The sequence below is a fragment of the Oxyura jamaicensis genome, chromosome 2 (genome assembly GCF_011077185.1).
Source record: "Oxyura jamaicensis isolate SHBP4307 breed ruddy duck chromosome 2, BPBGC_Ojam_1.0, whole genome shotgun sequence".
Classification (NCBI taxonomy): Eukaryota; Metazoa; Chordata; class Aves; order Anseriformes; family Anatidae; genus Oxyura; species Oxyura jamaicensis.
In genome coordinates, this window is record NC_048894.1 from 3194743 (window position 1) to 3213998 (window position 19256).

The window sequence follows — 19256 nt, forward strand, 5'->3', positions numbered from 1 at the left end:
AGCGGAGTAAGAAATGCATGAGAAGCAGCCCTGCAGCCCCCAAGGCCAGTGCAGCAGGAGGGCAGGAGGTGCTCCAGGCACGCAGCAGCAGTTCCCCCGCGGCCTGTGGAGAGGCCCCTGGTGGAGCAGGCTGTCCCCCTGCAGCCCATGGGTCCCACACGGAGCAGATCTCCACGCTGCAGCCCGTGGAGGAGCCCCCGGTGGAGCAGGTGGATGTGGCCTGGAGGAGGCTGCGGCCCATGGAGAGCCCCCGGGCCGGAGCCCACGCAGGAGCAGGGGGTCTGGGGGGAGCTGCCGCCCGTGGGGGACCCGTGCTGGAGCAGTTTGCTCCTGGGGGATAGACCCCGTGGGACGGAGCTGTGTGGGAGCAGGTCTTGAAGTTTATAGAAAACCCACACAGGATCAGTTGGGGGAGGATGGTGTCCCATGGGAGGGACTCCACATAGAGCAGTTGGCTGATGGGCTGGGGCTTGAAAAGTTAGAGTAAATGGCAGCAGACTGGCAGCCAGTCACTAGTGGGGTTCCCCAGGGCTCCATTTTAGGACCAGTTCTCTTTAATGAGACAACATTAAATGATAAGGGGCTGTTCACTCCCTTAGGGGTGGAGAGGCCTTGCAGAGATCTTGGTGGACTCAAAGGCTGGGCAGTCACCACCACCATGAAATTTAACAAGAGCAAGTGCTGGATTCTGCACCTAGGACAGGGGCAGCCCTGGCTGTACAGACTGAGGGACAAGAGGCTGGAGAGCAGCCCTACAGAAAAGGATCTGGGGGTTCTGCTCAGGGGCCAGGTGAACATGAGTGAACAGCGTGCCCTTGGCAGGCAGGAGGGCCGACTACACCCCAGGGTGCATCAGGCACAGCACTGCTGGCTGGGCGAGGGGAGGGACAGTCCTGCTCTGCTCACTTTCAGCATCACCTCAAGCACTACGTGTAGTTTCAGGCAGTACAATAAGAAGAGTGTAAGAACTATTAGACAGAATCCAAAGGAAGGCCACAAAGATGGAGAAAGAGCATAGAGCTGAAGATGTGTGAGGAGCGGCTGAAGTCCCTTGGTTAGCTCAGCCCAGAGCAGAGCAGGCTGAGGGGAGGCCTCATGGTGGCCTGCAGCTCCCCCACGAGGGGAGCGGAGGGGCAGGCGCTGATCTCTGCTCTCTGGGGACAGCGACAGGACCTGAGGGAACCATTGGAGCCAGGATGGGGAAGGTCAGGCTGGGTGTTAGGGCAAGGTTCTGTACCCAGAGGTGGTTGGGCACTGGGACAGGCTGCCCAGGGCAGCGGTCACAGCCCAATGCTCTCAGACATAAGGACTGGTTTTTGAGTGGTTTTGTGTGAAGCCAGGAGTTGGACTTAATGATCCTTGTGGGTCCCTTCCAACTTGAAATATTCTGTAATTCTAAGAGCGACAGTGAAGGAATAACAGAGTCAAGCTGTCATAGATTGACCCCAGCCATCCTTCCTTATTCCCTTGCACTGCTCAAGGGGGGGAGGTAGAAGAGGGTGGATGAGGGAAGGTGTTTTCAGTTTTCCTTTAGTTCTCACTGCTTCAGTCTGTTAGCAACAGGCAATAAGTTACATTAACCTCCCTCTGCTGAGTGTTTTGCTCATGACAGTAACTGGTGAGGGAACTCCCTGACCTTATCTCAACCCATGAGCCATTTTCATTGTATTTTCTTTGTCGGTTCTGTTGAAGAGGAGTAAGAGCAGTTGTGGTGGAGTTCAGCTGCCCAGCAGGGTAAAGCCACCACAACAAGTGACTGGGCACCTCAGCTGCTGGTCAGATGTAGGGAGAACGTTCAATGGCCAGTATAGACATTGTGAGTGCCCTGTGGGATCCCATCTGGCTTGCAGCTCCTACTCCAGGAGCACTGGGTGTCTTGTGGATGGCACACCCTGTCTTGCAGATACCCAATGCTATCTCAAACAACAGTGATGTCTGCATGTGGTAAGAAGTCCTAGTCAAAAGGGTCTAAAGCATTACAGCATACTTTAAAGACTTACACAGAAGCCCACTCATCATGAGCTCAGGAGCTTACTCCAGAGGTTGATTTACCTGCCTGACGCCAAGGTAAGCTGGTGCCATTTAAATACCCTACAGGATATCCAAGGAAAAATAGACGGGGCAGGCAAGCAAGACACAGAACATCCACAGCCTTCTTGCCCAGCAGCCAAAGCCCAGGTAACACACCCAGGACACTAAAAATGGCTTTAGATTACTACAGGCAGCTGAGGTCAATCTAGCTTCCGTGGAGATGATTATGCCTTTCTCTGCCTGAATTCCCAAACTGTAAAGCTTTCTCACTACAATGATTAAGAAAAAGAATTATTTGAGAAACATCAACATTTTAAAAAAATATTTCCATATTTGGTAAAAGTACTCCCAAACACTATTAATTTTGTCTTTGTACATAAATGATAATTTAGCATCTGACACAAGCTTAGGTTGTTCCTCTGCATGGTGAGAGGCAGGGCGTTTAAGTCCATTAAAAGTGAACAAGTAAGCTGAAACTATCATAACTGAAAGAGGAAGACATCTGAATTAAATACAGGAATGAAAAGAAACTTTAGAGCCCTCAAATGATAGCTTCTTGATTGATGTAGCATCATTAAGTTGTGATGTGTATTGTTCAGATAAGCTTAAAAATGGAAAATTGTGACAAGAGAATCAGATATCACCAAGTAATAAATAGCAAACCTGTGTCTTGTAGAGAGCTTTTAAAGTGACTTTTTGTCTAGAGATTGCTTTTCATAGTAGTATATACAGTAAATCTGAATGGATAAATGTAAGAAAGCATATCACTTAGAAGCTGGTTTGAAGGTTAACAGAAAATAAGCTTTTGACACCATTATCTCTCTACAGAAAGAACACTAGTAACTGTGAAAAACTTACCCTTAGGTTTCTCATTAATTTTCCATTTTTAGGGCATTCTTTAGGAAGAGACCTAAAAATGTCTCTTATCTGAACTTCACTGTATCATACTGAAGCTCTTTTTCAGGCAAAGGAAAAAAAAAGGAATATTCTTCAGGTGAATTTACTCTTTTACTGAGGACAGGGAAGCGCCATTCACTCTTATGCCCCAAGAAAGATGGCAAAGAAAAAACGTTTTTAGAGCTAAGCAACTACAGTGAAGTTTAATTTTGAAAGCACCGTGGTTATTTCACAATGAAAGTTCTCAGCATAAGCCCAAAGTTATAAACTACATCTTCCCAAACAGAAACTGTTAAACATTAACAGAAGGCCATTTTTAGAAGGGAGTTAACAGGATGAATATTGACATAAACATTAGCAGCCTTAAATATCAATACTGGACCTAGAATACAACTATTTTAATCCAACAGACTAATTTATATCAGACTTGACCACTTATTCATGACAGTCATGCATTTTCTGCAAAATAACAGAACATGGCTATATACTGGAATGGATTGATTTTTTTTTCTTAAGATACAGGAAAACTTCTTTTTCAGCACATTATTTTCCATAGTGATGGGACCAAAGTAAATAGTATACATGTATGAACAGTACTATTCAGCAACACAGAAGAAAATGTCTGGAATAAATACTCCAAAAAGAAAAAATAAATAAATGAAGTGCTGTCTCCAAATAAAGTGAGATTCCCCTTCCTCCCTCCTCCCCCCCAAAATTAAATCATAGGATTTTGAAGGGCATGTGCAAAACCACACAAACCATCTCTATCACAGACCTCACTCCCTTCTGCACACAATGCTCAGCATTGCAATTGCAGATGTTCTATTAAATGTGGTTGGTAAACACGAAACCAAAGAATCTATTATTTTCTGGACACTAAGAGCACACAATAGCATAGCCATACTTTCAGGGTCAAAAGCAATGAACAAGGAGCAATCATGTAGCACCTGCTTCTATCCTAAATGAACACCACAAGCAAGTTGTGATAACCGATGTTTCCTATTATAGATCACACCGGAGGCACCCACTCAACCCTATTCAAAATAAGGTGGATAACATCGTTATAGTTAATTTAGCAATACCATCTTTCTCATGAACAGCGCTCCTCTGTTTAACAAAAGCTCAACTATCACATTACATCTACTCACATGAAAAATTGGGAACCATTGGTATGTTTCCCTCGGTTTGCCATTGACAAAAGGAACGCTCTGTCATGTTTGAGAATAAAGTTTTCATCTGTTTGAAGAAAAAATATGTTTGTCAGATTTTCCCTGACAAGGAATACAAGTCTAGTTTTCTTAGCAACTTATGGGTGCTACAAGGAGAAATTCTTCCGCTGCTAAAGAAACTTGAACAGGTTGGAAAAAAACACAAATTATATCTAATCAAAACTCTCAGAAGTTACAGGAGAAAAAGTCAATACAGAAAACATTATTTCTTTAAAAAAAGTCTCAGAAATAGCGAGAACTTCTCTAATGGAAAAAAATAAAGTCATTCTTAGTGTTTTCAATAAGCATTGGATCCCCAGACTTAAATTTAAATCCAGCATTTTCTCAAAACAAAACATAAATGATTCTGTTATTTACACGGCAGGCACCTCAGGTAGACAGATCTACTGAAATAGCCATACCCCTGGAATGGCACGTTAAAAGACAGCCACCTATCAATCCTAAGCTGGATGCATCCAAACACACAAGGAAAAAAAAATAATCCCTAGATACCTGAAAGAGACCAAATAATACATTCTTCCTTCAACCTAAATGTAAATCCAATTAAAACTAAACATGTATTTCATATTCCAGTGAATTAAAGAGGACTTCTGGTTTTACAGCATAATATAAAAACAGGTAATTTTTGAAAATTTGTTTTCAAAGCTAAAAATAGTTGGAGCATACACAGCTGTTATTTTACATACCAAAACACGATACTGCATGCTCAGCACTTACCACGTTTGGTACACTCTTTAGAAACTAAGGCTAATAACGTCTTAGCAAATTGTTTTATTCGAGAGCTTCTTTCGACTAGAGACTGCAATACTCTTAATACTCATCTGCCTTTCAAACTTAACCGCATGCACTTAGCCACGCAGACCTGCTTGCAAAACATTCGGAACCAATGGGATGTTGTATACACAGTGCCTTTATTAACACCTCAATACCATAGTAACTACCTGTTTTTTTTTCCCCTGCAAGAAAGAATTTTATGTCCTTAAATGTTTTATTTTAAAAAAAACATAATTTTCTTTCCAACAACATATTTTAAAAAGCAAATGCACATTAAAAATTCTTGGCAAGTAAAATAACTCATGTAGCATATAAACAGACACTTGGAAATGAGCACTAAGCATACAAACCTTGAACAGGGAAGGGGAGAAAAGGGACGTTAAAGGAAGAGATAATTGTTTAGAACTGAAATTATGCCAGTAATTCTTTCCCAGAATAAGTCATTAACCCTCACAAAGGTTAGACACAGAACTCTTCGTTTCTCCAAGCAACACAGATATCCATCTACAAAGGGACGTATCAGTTGTCTATAGATTTACTAGGGAAGGTACAGGGGAACAGAGTTTGAATTTGTGTTACTGAGCTTTTGTCTCTTACCTTTTCATTTTGCAAAAGACCACATTCTCTATAAACAAAAGAATATGTTGACAGTTTTAGGCAGGAAGATAGGAGTTTATTCATGAATAAAGTTGCCTAACCTCCATGCTGAAAGTCATGTTTAATCAATAATGTTAGCCTTAATTAATTGTCAGTTAAAGTTAAATATTACCAAAAAAAACTCTGAAAGTCATGCATATAAAAATAATTCTCATGCAACATTAGTTTCATGCAAAAGGTGATGTATAAGTAGAACTCTTCTCATTAAGTATCTTGGGAATCGAGGCTTATCTCACAACTGAGCTGAGAACATGTAAAAAATATTCTTGCTCTTACCTTTAAAGTAGCCACCATAAATAGATTCACCTCCTTTTCCATTACCTGTGCGTTAAAAAGCATGGATTAAACCTTTTGTTCAGTTTGTAAAACACGCTGTATGTAACATTCCACCAAGTCAAACGACACCAGGACACGCTAGCCAGTTACTAATAACTAAGCATATGCCCGTTAATTAAAAGGCAGGGCTGTTCATTACGCAGTTCATTGTCCTGCTGACACTCAGAAGATTGAAAACGAAAACTGCTTTTGTGCCTCTGAACACTAGAAAACCTGAAGTGAGGCTCCACTGCCATTTGCTAGAGCAGCAGCAACAGAAAATACAGTGACAACCAAAAAAAGACAACAGTGGGCATGACCAACGCTCTTGTCCTCCTCAGAGCAGCTGAGACCACTGGAACAGATGAGAAAAGGTTTTTTTTAAGAGGCATCTTTACTTCTACTTGACTCTCAACACAATATATTCTCCAAGCATTCATTCTTATCCATTAAAAGACTTCAAGATACAGACTAACAGACACTTCGACAGGTATTTCACAGGACAAGCAGTTGAAGCATTATGTTGTGCACGTACTGCGGACAAGGAAACACTCCTGGAAAACCTGCTTTTAAAATACTTATTCATTAAGCATTTCTAGCTCATTTACTCCTTTTTTCCCCCCACTTTTTAAACTTACTCAGGTCATTGTATCAGTAAGGAACATTGTTAGTGCTATCACTAAGAGATGAGAGGTATCACTTCAGTTGAAACATTTTAGATCCTCAGAAATTAACGAAGAAATGGGGGATCTATGCTGTACTTCTCAAAAAATGAAGTATTTTCATGGCATTTTTAATACTTCAATGACGTATTCCAAAGTTATGTTATAACCACATAGATTATAATATCTCTGTTCCATTTAAAACATCTAGGTTTTAAAGGTGTATTTTACCTTCGCTGAAGTCCCCACCCTGAATCATGAAGTTTTTAACCACGCGATGGAACGTAGTGCCTTTGTAACACAGCTTCTTGCCAGTTGTTTTGCCAATTCCTTTCTCACCTGCAAGAAGTTTAAAGAAAAAGAATCCACAGACTGTCACCGAACAAATTTGAGGATTTTACCCCTCTAGCGCTAACAAATATAAGAGAGACATAAAATAAACACAGCTATAAAAGATAAAGCAGCCCTACCTGTTGCCTCTTCACTTCCCATTAACAGCATAGTCTTTGCAAGGTGACTTGAGTAGGCACAAGCGAAAACTGTGCTTCAAGAAAATTTGAGCATGAAATGTCCTACGAAGGGGAACTCAGTGGACAGATACATGGTGCAGCTGTAATTCAAGCCTACTGATTTTGGAGAAAGACGTCCCAGCACCTCAACCTGCGTTAGCATCTCTTCCTAAATTTGGAAGAATTATGCCATTGGGCACATGGACTGGGCAGGCAGAGGCCCCAGTTAGTAGGAGACATTTGTTTACAGGAGACATTTATACAGACCCCAGTCATGGAACAAATTAGGTCACCACATATAAGCCTGAAGTTTGTCTTAAAAAGTCTTTGTTTCTTGGTCCACTAGGAGCTCCTGCAGTCCCACCTACTTGCTTCCTCCCTGCCTAAAGAATTTGTTCCACGTGCTGCAAATCACTTGGACATGGGATGGATGAAAAGTTGTTACTCTGAGACTGTAGGGGATAATCCATCATCTGAGGAGAGCATAACACAAAGGCCTTTACCAAAGTTCCCTTCTACCTCTGGCAGGTAAACTTCAGTTTCAGGCCCTCTCGACACCCTGCACTGTCAACCTCATCCCAGGCATTCTGCTCCAGGTGCCCAACAGCAGTCTCCTGGTGAGATTATAGGAAGGCAAGCTCCTGACAAAGCTCCAAAAAGCAGATTGTTTATCTGCGAGGGGACTGAAAGATTTGCAAATGCCAGTTTGCAAGCCCAGATGTTTAATTTAAATGCAAGAAGCGTCTTGCTATCAAGGCAGACAGCATTCCTTCCCAGGAGCCAGGCCTATTTGTAACGTCAGGCTGCAGGAAGGCAGCCACAATCACCCTGTCCTCCTCCACCTGTTTCTGACCTCCTGGTTTGCCACACAGATTATGGAGGGAGCAGCAGGGGCACGGTGATGGGCACAGCTTTTGAAACCCTGACCTCCAGTCTCTCTTGGGACACACCACATTGCTCTCTTCACAACAAGGCAATGGAAGTGCAAAGCCCCAGCTAAGTGTCTGTGAGGTCCCCAGCAGGGAAAACAAAGACACCTGGCACCAAGCAGCCACGATGCCTTCACCAGCTACAGTGCAGGTGGGTACATACGTGTCTCGAAAGAACGTGCTAGATCCACCTAGCATACAGCATTTAAGCATTATGCAAACATTCAATGCGCACAGCCTGCTTCTAAGATACTCTATTACCTCGATTATATGGTCCAGATTAATAGAATATCACCCCCCTCTCTATTATCTACTTCCTTAAATAAGCACAGTCCTTGTGTGTGACTGCAGTGGGATGTCAGCACCAGGAAATGACCCTCTATTGGTTAAGTCTCCAATTATTCAAAGTTTTATTCTTTGGTCTTTTCAAGAAAAGTTACACCTGACAGGAACCCGAGCTCTCATGCTGACTAAACACATCTGGCTGTGAAAAGTGGAAGGAGTCAGGGAAGCCCAGCTCCTGGAAGCAAGTGGACTTATTTAGTCTCTGAAGATGGTATAGCAGCTTCAAAGCATAAGGAGTTAAAGCAGCCCTCATTTCAGCTCTGGATGCCAGAGGTCTGTGTGATCTCACCTTCATCTCCCACCACTGATCTGCTGCTCTAAGCCCCAAAATCACAAGTTCAAACTTGAGAGGTATGATGGCAGCAGAGAGATGGCTTCTACTGGCAAAAGCAATGAATGCAGTTTAACTCTTCATCATTCATTAGCACCAAAAGTTTAAAAATGTTACTCCAGGCTTTTCTGTGTATATAATTAAATTATGAGGAGGAAAATGCATTAGCAAATTTTTAAAGACACCTAGCAAATGTAACTCCATCCTGTGAGCACACAACAGCAAACATTTGCAAGAATGAAACCAGCATTTCAGGTAGCTTTGATGTCTGAGTCTCACCTCCACATTAGACCTCAGGACTTTGTTATCTTTCAAACGTTTTCCTAACTAAAACACAGCTTCTGGCTGAAGACTTCAATGAAACCTGTACAGCCAGCTGTAGAACGATTCAAATGGGGATGCAACACAAAGCTGTGAAACTTTAATTATTCTGCTAAGTACTTGTTTGTTTCATTGCTTGGGATCTCCAATACCTTCTCCTTCCGTTGTCTTTTATTTCCATCTAACTTTTTCTAGCAAAGCCGCTGTAAGGATTTAATCAAAAACAAGATGAAGGACTTGAGGCTCAGGCACTATGCTTCATCTTACTTCTCATCTTCCGTTATCTATTCTGATTAAGAACTACAAGAGAGCTGCCCATTTCTCTATGGTAGTCTTAACTTTCTTCCCCCTTCTCAGTCTATCCCTAGGTGTCTCTTCAATGACTGAAAAAGATTGGGCATCATCACACACACCTCAAAAAAAACCTGAGTTATCTGCTGTCCCCTCCACAAGTTCATAGTGATGCAAGACCATGAAACAGGATAGGCTTCAAGAAGTTAATGCACAGGAATATCAGCAAATAAGTGTCCCCCAGAACCTGTTAGCTGAAAGCTGTTCACTAAAGCCAGGCATTAAAATGCTGTCTGGAAGGTCTTGCAGGAAAGTTTGACTCATCCAGAGAACGGTTATTTCATATACAAAGAGGCATCGTTGATGCAGTTGATTTAAGGTATATTACAAGTACTTGAGCATTCCTGTACACAAGACCAACAGCCCACATAATGCATCCTCCGCATAAACACCACGCGGCAGTTCCTGTAATCACCTCATCAAGGCTGATCTTTAACTTATGGTTGCAAATTCACCAGGGAACAGCGTGGATGAAAAAACCACCAAGCCCTTACTACCCTTATTCTTCCAATCGTTAGAAGCCTTTCAGAAATGTTAATTCCTGCTTAGAAAAATGGGTACAAGATTAGACCCAGACATTAATTCACTAATGCCGTCCTTTGATTTCCCAGATCTGTTCTTTCTTTTCTCTCAAACAACCCCAGGATTTCTAAGAGATCATCATGTTCCAACTCAGTCCTTCATTTTGCTAAAAATGAAGATGTTTTGTCTTCGTGTTTAATAAACGCTCCTTTCTTCGGATCCCTGGGTAGCTCTCCTATGAACCTAAAATACACTTTCTTGGTATGAGAGTAAGCAAAATTTGACATGGTATCAAGTCACCAGTGTACTGAGCAGTGACAGACTAACTCAGTAACAGAGCATCAGTGTTCTTCAACTCATCCTCTGCGCTAACAAGTCCCAGCTTTGCTCTTACCGGGAAAAAAAAACACGACATAAAACATTTGCGCTGTTATTAAGCTATGGTTTATGCTTGTTAGAACAAACAGTTATCACAAGAAACATTAAAATTTTTAAATATAAGCATGCCACTTACCTGAGCACAAGCAAAGGAAGTTTTTGCAAGTCTTTGGACATATATCTGAGAACAGCTGAAACATAATTCGACCAACTAGAAGATTAAAAAAAATACGTTTTATAATGCTTTACGATGATATCAAAACTGCATATAAACAAATCCGCCTAATTTGAAGCCACAGTTTTCTGGTAAAAAGTTATTTTATTACGCAAAGTAGGAAGACACCTCAAATATGTAAACATTAAACCAAGTAGCAAGAAATAATACCACAATTGCTAAAAACAGAGATTAAGCAATATCAAAAGTCCCAATGATTTCATTTTGATTCGAGCCTTGGAAGCCAAACCAAGTTGCTAAAACTCTGTTATGTCAATTAACTTCTGTTGTGGGAAAAAAAGTTGTCGGAAGTACAGGTCTGGGGTCCCTTTTTAGCATGCTAAAGTTATACAAATATATGATGATTATACCTCCATGTGATCATCGCTTAAAAAACCCAACTTAGTCCCACATTGTGTTAAGGATTTTAAATACATCGAGCCCTGGGCCTCAAACCTTTTGGTTAAAAGGGTGCAATAGATGAACTGAGCAGGAAAAAAAGAAAGACAGGTGGAACAGCACTAGCTGTTTCAGGACTAATGCTCCAGTTGCCAAATACAAACACTATTTCCTCTCTACATGAAGTGAGCGGAGTAATTCCCACCCTCCATACAGCTACTCCCACACTACCGGCAGTACTTACGCTGCGCACCTCAGAAATCTATTAAAACACTGCAGAGTGGAGGAGAACTCATTTTGAGCTGTTTCTCATTTTCTATATTATTTTCCACGATATTGGGACTTACATTTCTAACGCAAAACCCTAACTGCTCCCAGACAGAAAATTTTACAGAAACGTGTAATTAGCAAAGTTATCGTTCTCTCTATAGGCTGTGAAATCAGCCATAAATACCACGTTGCTGGCCAGCATTACAGGACAACCGGGAATAATTTCTAAATGAGCACTACCCTCTAGTGGCATGCACTGGTAAGACTTCAACATAATTATTTAAAATGTAACTACTCTAAGAATGATTTCTCTTTCCCTTCCCTTAAAGGAAAATGAAAATTCAGACTTATTTTATTCCATACTTCTGCACCAAGATCCATTCCGAGAGGCTCCTAAGACACTGCATTCAGTTTTAAAGCCTTGTCCAAATATATACGATTGCCAACAAGGAGTATTTGGGGTTCAAAAAGCTAGGGGATAAGTGAGAAATACCCCAGAGATCACCTTTATTTTGAACGCTTAGATAAAAATTCAAGATGCCTTCAGCTGTTGAAATGTCTGCATTTCATTAGCTGCAGCGAGAATATTCTCGGAGGAGTTGTTACAGCAGGAAAAACTGAAGGAAATGGGTAGGGACAGTCTTCAAAGCAGGAAGAAATAACAAATATTCAATGACTCCAGATTAAACAGCCATAGCTGTAACTGCCACCGTGAAAGGACAGCTCTTTGGACGTGAAGGATCCGTTTTGAGTGATGTGCACTGAAGATCCACACAAGAACACAAAGAGAAGGCAGTTAAGTACCAGAAGTTTTCCATTTTCATTGCAAGCCCAGGAATTCAAGGCAACAGAAACCCCATTCCTGTTTGCAGACTCATTAACTGAGTGGTGAGAGTGCTTCCAGAAGTCACGCACGTGTCTCCTCCTGCATCAACCGCAGGAAGTCTCTTCCTGGGAGGGGAAATGGCACGATCCCCCTTGCCCCAAGAGCGGAGAAATGAAGGGCAGCTGCTGATACACGAGGGTGAGAGCTGCCCAATAACCAACTGCCCCCAGGAGGGACCTGAGCCCCCAGGCAAGAAGCACAGAAGCAGGCTCCATCCTACACACGAGGGCACTGCAAGCAGCACCCTAAGAAGCACACACCGCTCTGTCTTCTGGGGGAAGAACTTCCTCGTGGAGTTCTGCCTCGACATCTTTAAGAACTAAAGAGACATCCGTAACGAAGGTACCATGATTTCAGGACTTCTAGTGCCTTGTCAGTAACATCTACACTGTGCCATGCCTTTCAGCTCCTACAAACTACACTGCACAGCATCAAAAGTCTGAAATAAATAAAAATAAGGAAGCAGTTAAAAAAAAATAAGGAAATCTCTTCTCCCCATCACGTGCAGTGCTCTCGCCCTCCTATTTCCCATCGTACAAAACGCTGCGGTGTGCTCACACCCACACCAGCCACACGCTGTGCACCCATCTGGTGGGCTACTGCCCGGACCTCACCTGCGCTGCACCAACAGCACTGCCACGGAAAGGTCGTATTTTCCCTGGGTAAACAGTTAATAAAATGTGCCAAAGAGATCAAACGCGTTTTGACACCTTGATCAGACAGACACCTCGTGAGCTACCGCTGTTAACACACAAAAATCTGTTGGAAGGCTGCTCCGAACCTACAGACGTCTTCAACCCGTGCCCTGAAAAAGGAAACAGCTGGTTCTAAACCTGGAGCTGAGGCTCTCGCTGACAGAACACAGGTGAAAAAAGCATCTGTGTTGCTAATTGACTCTAATTTAGACACCTCTGCTCTGAAGTAATCGCTGTCACTTTACGCAGAGAATTTCCAGTGGTTCCTTCAGCGTTATTTCCCTGGTACAAGGCTGAAGTTAGCTGGATGGGGAACGAGCTCGCTGCAACCAACTGCACATCTTGAACTGAAAGTTAAATGAAACAAAAACCTGCTGGTGAGAGTTGCCTCACTAGGGGATGTCTGCTCACAAACCTACACCGGCTCCTCCGTTGGCTGTAGCCGAGCAAGGAGCCCGCAGAAGTCACTCGCTCCTAGACTAAAGCAAAACCACTGGGGTTATGATTTCTGATGATGAAACTCAGCCAACTTCGCACCCAAGTCTTCCAGCACTGCAAGGAAGTTATACAAGCTATTAAAACCTTATTTTAGAGTAGGACGGGACAAGCAGGCGGGATATTTGTCATTTTAATCTTAACTGTGCTCTCAGTAAAGTGATTCTCACCAGCTCACGGCTCCAAAGACGTGCATCAGCTCTGACAGCACTTTGCTTTTTGTGCTAGCCACACCACGGAGGTTTAACCAACTATCACTTAACATCTGCTCCTTAATCACAAACCTGTACTTTGATAAGTACTCTAATTTGCCGGAGGCTTTTGCCTTAAAGATGTTTTGGGGTAGAAATTCGAGTAAGTGGTAAAAGCAGTGTTTAAGTTACTGTGATTAACTGCAGCGAGTGATGCATAGATAAATTCTAGGTTGGTCTGAAGTCTGATTTCATAAAGCATCATCTGCAGCTAATGAGCTACGCCAATTAGAGAGACCAGACAGCGTAATGACCAGAAATAAGCCTATTTCAAAGCTCTGTTTTCAGATTGAAAGATGAAAACTTTTTGGTTTTGAACCCCTCATCAATCCTTCAGCCGTGGAAACGCTCGCGCTGGATTCAAACGAAGCCGTAAGAATCCAGGATGGAAATATCCCCAGCACACCATAATAAGCACTCCTGCTAGCAAAGTTTGTTAAAACAACCACTGATTTCAAGTGGTTATCCAGCAATTTCCCCCCCGTTTAGATGCTTAACTTCTTTTTAGAAGCCAGCTCTGGAGACAGCCACACGTTGCCGGGTGCATTTCCCAGGGCACACAAGCTGTTTCCCTCACCCATGTTAGATTCAGGCCATAAAGGTGTCAATCTCAGACACTCCCAGAATAAACCTAGTTATTTAAGGTAAATTTAAACATGCGTGTCTTTTCCCAGTTTCTCAGAGCAAGCCAGGTAAGAAGACACCGCAGCATTTCCCCTGGATATGGGGGGAAGGCCCTGCTGGAGGAAAAAGCCGGGGCTACAACCCCGGGGTTACAGCCCGAAGGCACAGCCCCTGCAGGCTGAGAGCAGGAAGTTTACCAAGGCCAAAGGACTTGGGTATGTTTACCTAACCATTTGAATAGCACCCCACTAAAACGAAGTTATTTTAATCTTATGAGTTTATTTCTCTCTAAATTTGGGAATTGCAAATTACATACACCGTAAAAGATCGTTTTAAAGTGGGAGTGTGGGGAGATTTGAGAAAAATTAAAGCTGCCTGTAGGAAAAGATTTCATTCAAAACACCAGTTTAAACAATGGATGGTGCACATCCTCTGAGCACAAACCTACAGAGGTCTCGACACATCAACGCTGTTAGAGCCTCCTCCACCTCTCTTTGCAGGGAAAGCCTCTGCAAGCCTCCTTTCCCAGCTCTCTGCTAAGCCCCGTCCTCCTCAAACAACCCCAAGCATCCGCAGGCCCAATCTTCTGTGAGCTCCCCACAAGCGACCATTTCACTACTGCTCACACCAACTTACTGGCTTCAGTTTTGCAGAGAAATCCAAGTGAGAAATGGCATCCTGGGTTCCCCTAGAGGCACAAGCTGATCCCTTTGGTCTCCTGTTTACTGACTGAACAGTCCAGATAAATCTTTGGGGGATTCCATCCTGCACTGGCAACAACAATTCTGAAATCCACTCGCTATTTAGTTTTGTGAAACCAGTTCCCCCCACTGGTAGCTATATCCTACAGCCCTCACGCTCTGCAGTTAGGGTTCCCCACACAGTATTTCCTTTTGACGCCCATGTAGCACTCAATTGGATTGCCAAACTGTTCACGGACAGTCAAAGCACGGATCTATTTCCTGCCCATCGGCACCTTTCTGCCTTCCAAGTGCTAGAAGTTAAAGGGAAGCCAGCTTGGAACAATTCATTTCCTCAGGAAGGGCAAAGACCCCATGAGGACTCCCCGGCCCTACTAACGCAGACAGTCCTACGATGACTTTTGCAGTGGAGCTTATTTAATGTAAATTCAGACCGGAGACTAGAAGGAGAGAAATAACGAAGGCACAGCCTGCCTGACAAAGGGACCGACAGGACGAAAAGAAACTAAAGTGAAAGGAAAAATGAACCAGAGGTCAAGCAACAATAGGAGGCACGAGGAAAAAAAAAAGATGAGAATAAGGAAAAGTCTATTGTGAACAGCAATGAAACAAAGCAAACCTAAGTGGAACTTGTTTTCTGATGGACAAAGCCAGCCAGCAGCACGAATAGGGAAGAAAAAAAACTGGCACAGCCACACGAACTGCTACAGCAGCAGGCTACATACGTGACACCCTAGCCAGGCACCAGGCTCGGGTATCATGGCTAGAGCAGCAGATCCACACAGGTTTTGCACCACAGAGCAAAGCCAATATTAGAGAGGCATCTGCTGCCATCCCCAGATTCTTGGCTTGCTGCAAGGAGTTTACTTGGGCACGCTCCGGGTGTCTGAGCTGGGGGGGACCCAAAGCGAGGGACAAGTGCTGCCTGTGCAACTGTCACAACACATCCTTATTCCTGATTCCATCTCCTTTTGCTTTCTGAAAAAATATCACCATGTGCATTCATAAAAATTAAGAGGCAATTTATTTAAAGTAGTCTAAATTTCGAGTTACATTGAGAACACCGAAACCAAGCCTATAAAGCTTGCCCCGAGCAAGAAGCCCGCACCAGCAGGCACACAAGTTTCATTTCGAGATTCTGCAGCTGAAGTTAACAGCCACGGAGGCACAAAAGCTGTAACACAGCTTCCGAAAGCACAATCAAAGCCACACCATTCGTCTCCCTGTTTTGTAAGGGATCTGGTTAAACAGAACTAATTCACACTCCGCACTCCTCTTCCCTCTCACATACGCGCACACACACACCACCTTTTGCAGCTCCTTCTAACCTGATCTGTGTGCACCGCGCTCCTGTTTTTAATTGCTGTGGGTATCTGCACAGCCACCGGGTAAACAAAAGCGGGGAAGGGAAAGCTAAGAGTTGGGGGAGCACTGATAGTCTCCAAGCAATCAACACTTAAAAATTACACAGTTCCCCGTCCTGCAGGCTAGACGTCTCCTGTAGTGAGAGGCACGTCCTGATTCTCTGCATTTTCTGGGGAGATGTTACTTTGATTTCTTAGTGCATACAGGGCAGGGGGCAATGCTTTACCTCCTGGCTAGCAAGAAACGCAGCGCTGTTCTTTCCTCCAGGTCTTTCTCCCTACATTCAATAAAAATAAACGAGCAGCTAGACCGATCGCATTAAGGCCAGATAAGCAAAATGTTAATTTGGCAAACTGCTGGCAGTTTAGAAGTTAAAATTAGTACCACGCTAGTATCGGCAGGACGCTCCATCTCAGAGTTAACGCTTCGTGTCATCTGGAAGCACTGCTCTATCATTCACACTTCATTCGGCTTCTGAAGGTCACCTCACAGCCAAAGGGTGATGCTTAAGTTGCTTCAATTTAACTTTACATCCCGAGGAAGAGTTGTATAGGAAATTAATAAAGAGATACTAGCATACAGTAGCATAGCCTCATTACACACGAGTCCCGCACCAGTATTTTATTCGTTGACATGCTTCCCAGCAAAAATACGAGTGATTAATCAGGCGCAATAAAACCAGCAGGGCTCTGCATTTGATGTTCAGCCTGCTTTAAAGGGAAAATAAATACTGGCAGCAACAGAGCCGAGCCCCGCGCCTACGCCAGGTAACTTAAGCTCTGCACCAGCAGGACCGTAACAGTGTGATTCCTCGCTGACACCAGCGCCAGCCACCAGATCCTAGCAGGTATGAGGGAAAACAGGGTAGCCTGCTGCCTTCGGGATTCACCAGGCTGAGGAGGGACATGGAAAGTAACAAACAGGAGGGAGAACCAAGCGGGAGCGGGGCTGTGAGCGTGCAGACAGCAAGGAGAGGCTCCCCAGATGAGGAGCCCACTCAAAAATCCCAGCCAAAGACTGAAATTCAGCAAAGATCAACCTCAAACCACAGCTCCCACACCAGAAACCCCGCCACGACAAAGCGTTTTTAGTAGCCTAATTCCACAGTAAATCTGGATTTAAAGCACAGCGTTGAAACTCCACTTCCTTTAGCATTTACCTCATCAGAAATGAGTTCGGAAATGCTAACCAAAGGAACTCAAACGTAAACCTTACAGGATTTACGCAGAAGCCCTCTCGGGCCACCGGAGCCGGATTTGGGCTGAAGTTCGGGTGCAAGCCCACCGCCTGACAGCCGTGCCTGAACACAAGTCAAACCTGCAGCCAGAGTTTTTAAATCTCCATTTTCCAAGTCCTTCGGAGAAAGATTGGGGCAGAAAATGAAAGCAAAAGCGTAAGGAGGTGAAGAAATCTTGTTGTGAGAGAGCGACGGGGCCGGGAGGCAGCGGGTGCTGGGAGCCCCGGGACCAGGAGCCCCCCTGCAGCCAGGGCCAGCAGGGCTAACCGCCAGCTAGCCACACCGGTCGCACTTTCTGTGTGGAAAAGAGGAGCTCAAAACCGTTTCTCTTCGTTGTTTTTAGGGCAGGCCAGCCCTTTATGTCCACCCCAAGGCAGGAGGGGAGCAGCCCCCTGTTAATTAGGGGTAATTAGCGCACTTCCAACAGGACCCAGACCCCACTCCACAGCCCCACACGCCCCAAAGGGCTCCCTAAATTCCTGCCGGCCCCCTATATCCCTACCAACCCCCCCAGCCCCCATATCCCTACCCCCTCAGCCCCCCAAATTCCTGCTCCCCTCCCCCAGACCCCCCCCGTACCTGGGTCCCGGTTGATCTCGATGTCGAAGAAGCACTGGGGCCGGTCCTGCACCCCCATGGCTGCCCCCTCGCCCTCACCACCTGCCCACGGAGAGAAACCGCCGGAGGCTGAGCCGAGCCGAGCCGAGCCGGGCCCGGCCCCGTGAAGAAGAACCCTCTCCCCTCACGGTGTGAGGGAGATGAGGAAGGGGGGAGGGGATAAAACGGGGCGCTCCCCAGCCCTTCCCCCCTCTTACCTGACGGCCCCTGCGCTTTGTCCCCGCTCCGCGCCCCCTCGCCCTCCCCCCCCCGGCCCGGGCGCCATGAACCGGCCGCGCGCAGGCCCCGCCCCCTGCCCCTGCCCCCCTTTGGCACGGCCCCGCCCCTTGGCCCGGCTCGGCTCGGCACGGCCCCGCCCCGCCCCGCCGCGCGCCTGCGCGCCCCGCCCCCTCCTCTCCCCCACCCCTCCCCTCAGCGGTTTCGCGCCGCTCCCTGAGGGGAAGGAGCCCCCCGCGGGGCGCGGCCATGTTGCGCTCCCCGGGCCGAGGGGGGGATGTTTTTTTGGGGTTGTTTTTAAGGGGTGTTTTGTTGTTTTTAAGCCCCGCGCTGTGGTTCTGCCGTTTGGTGGTGTCTGAGCACCTGGGGCAGGTCCTGACTGAAATGCTCACCGCGATTTGTCCCTGTTCGTGCTCCCAGTTCCCTGGTGCTTCCTTTAGCCGGTGTCAGGAGGAGCTGAAGGAAATGTCATTATCACAGCACCTCATGTATAGAAACACAGAACCATTAGGGTTGAAAAAGCCCTCCAAGCTCATCTGGTCCAACCATCCCCCTACCACCAATGTCACCACTAAACCATGTCCCTAAGCACCACGTCCAACCTCTCCTTGAACACCCCCAGGGACGGTGACGCCACCACCTCGCTGGCAACCCGTCCCAACGCCTGCCTGCTCTTTCTGAGCAGAAATGTCTCCTCATTTCCAGCCTGAACCTCCCCTGACACAACTTGAGGTCCTTCTCTCTGGTCCTATCGCTGGTTACCTGTGAGAAGAGGCCAACATATATGTATATATATGTATGTTAAATTTGGGATATTAGACCATCCCAGGGCCTGGAAACAAAGCTCTCTACTAATTACTGAACAGTCAAGTTGTTCAGGTTCGAGGTGCCAGCCTCCTTGCTAACTCCATAAATCCCCTGCTTGCTTTGAGCTTACAACATCCTTCAGGCATCCCTCACAGCAAGGCATCCCTCAGCAGCTTACAACAGCTTCTCACGTGTCCCCTTATATCCGTCTCATTTGTGTAATTACT

General features: G+C 45.1%; 1 protein-coding gene across 5 annotated transcripts in view; it reads right to left on the reverse strand.

Annotated features, from left to right (window-relative positions):
• The window catches only part of NKTR (natural killer cell triggering receptor), a 40241-nt gene extending 21979 nt beyond the window's left edge, over positions 1–18262 (reverse strand). For 4 of the 5 annotated variants that reach the window (XM_035316551.1, XM_035316549.1, XM_035316550.1 and 1 more), the window contains exons 1-6: positions 18204–18262; positions 17968–18048; positions 10388–10462; positions 6797–6904; positions 5865–5909; positions 4077–4164 (exon numbers count right to left, since the gene is read on the reverse strand). In XM_035316551.1, the coding sequence (XP_035172442.1) occupies positions 4077–4164; positions 5865–5909; positions 6797–6904; positions 10388–10462; positions 17968–18025 (374 nt within the window). In that variant the 5' untranslated portion in view covers positions 18026–18048; positions 18204–18262. Of the gene's footprint in view, positions 1–4076; positions 4165–5528; positions 5557–5864; positions 5910–6796; positions 6905–10387; positions 10463–17967; positions 18049–18203 lie in introns of those variants that run through there. The other variant, XM_035316552.1, reaches the window with a different exon arrangement.
• Positions 18263–19256: the final 994 nt, after the last annotated feature.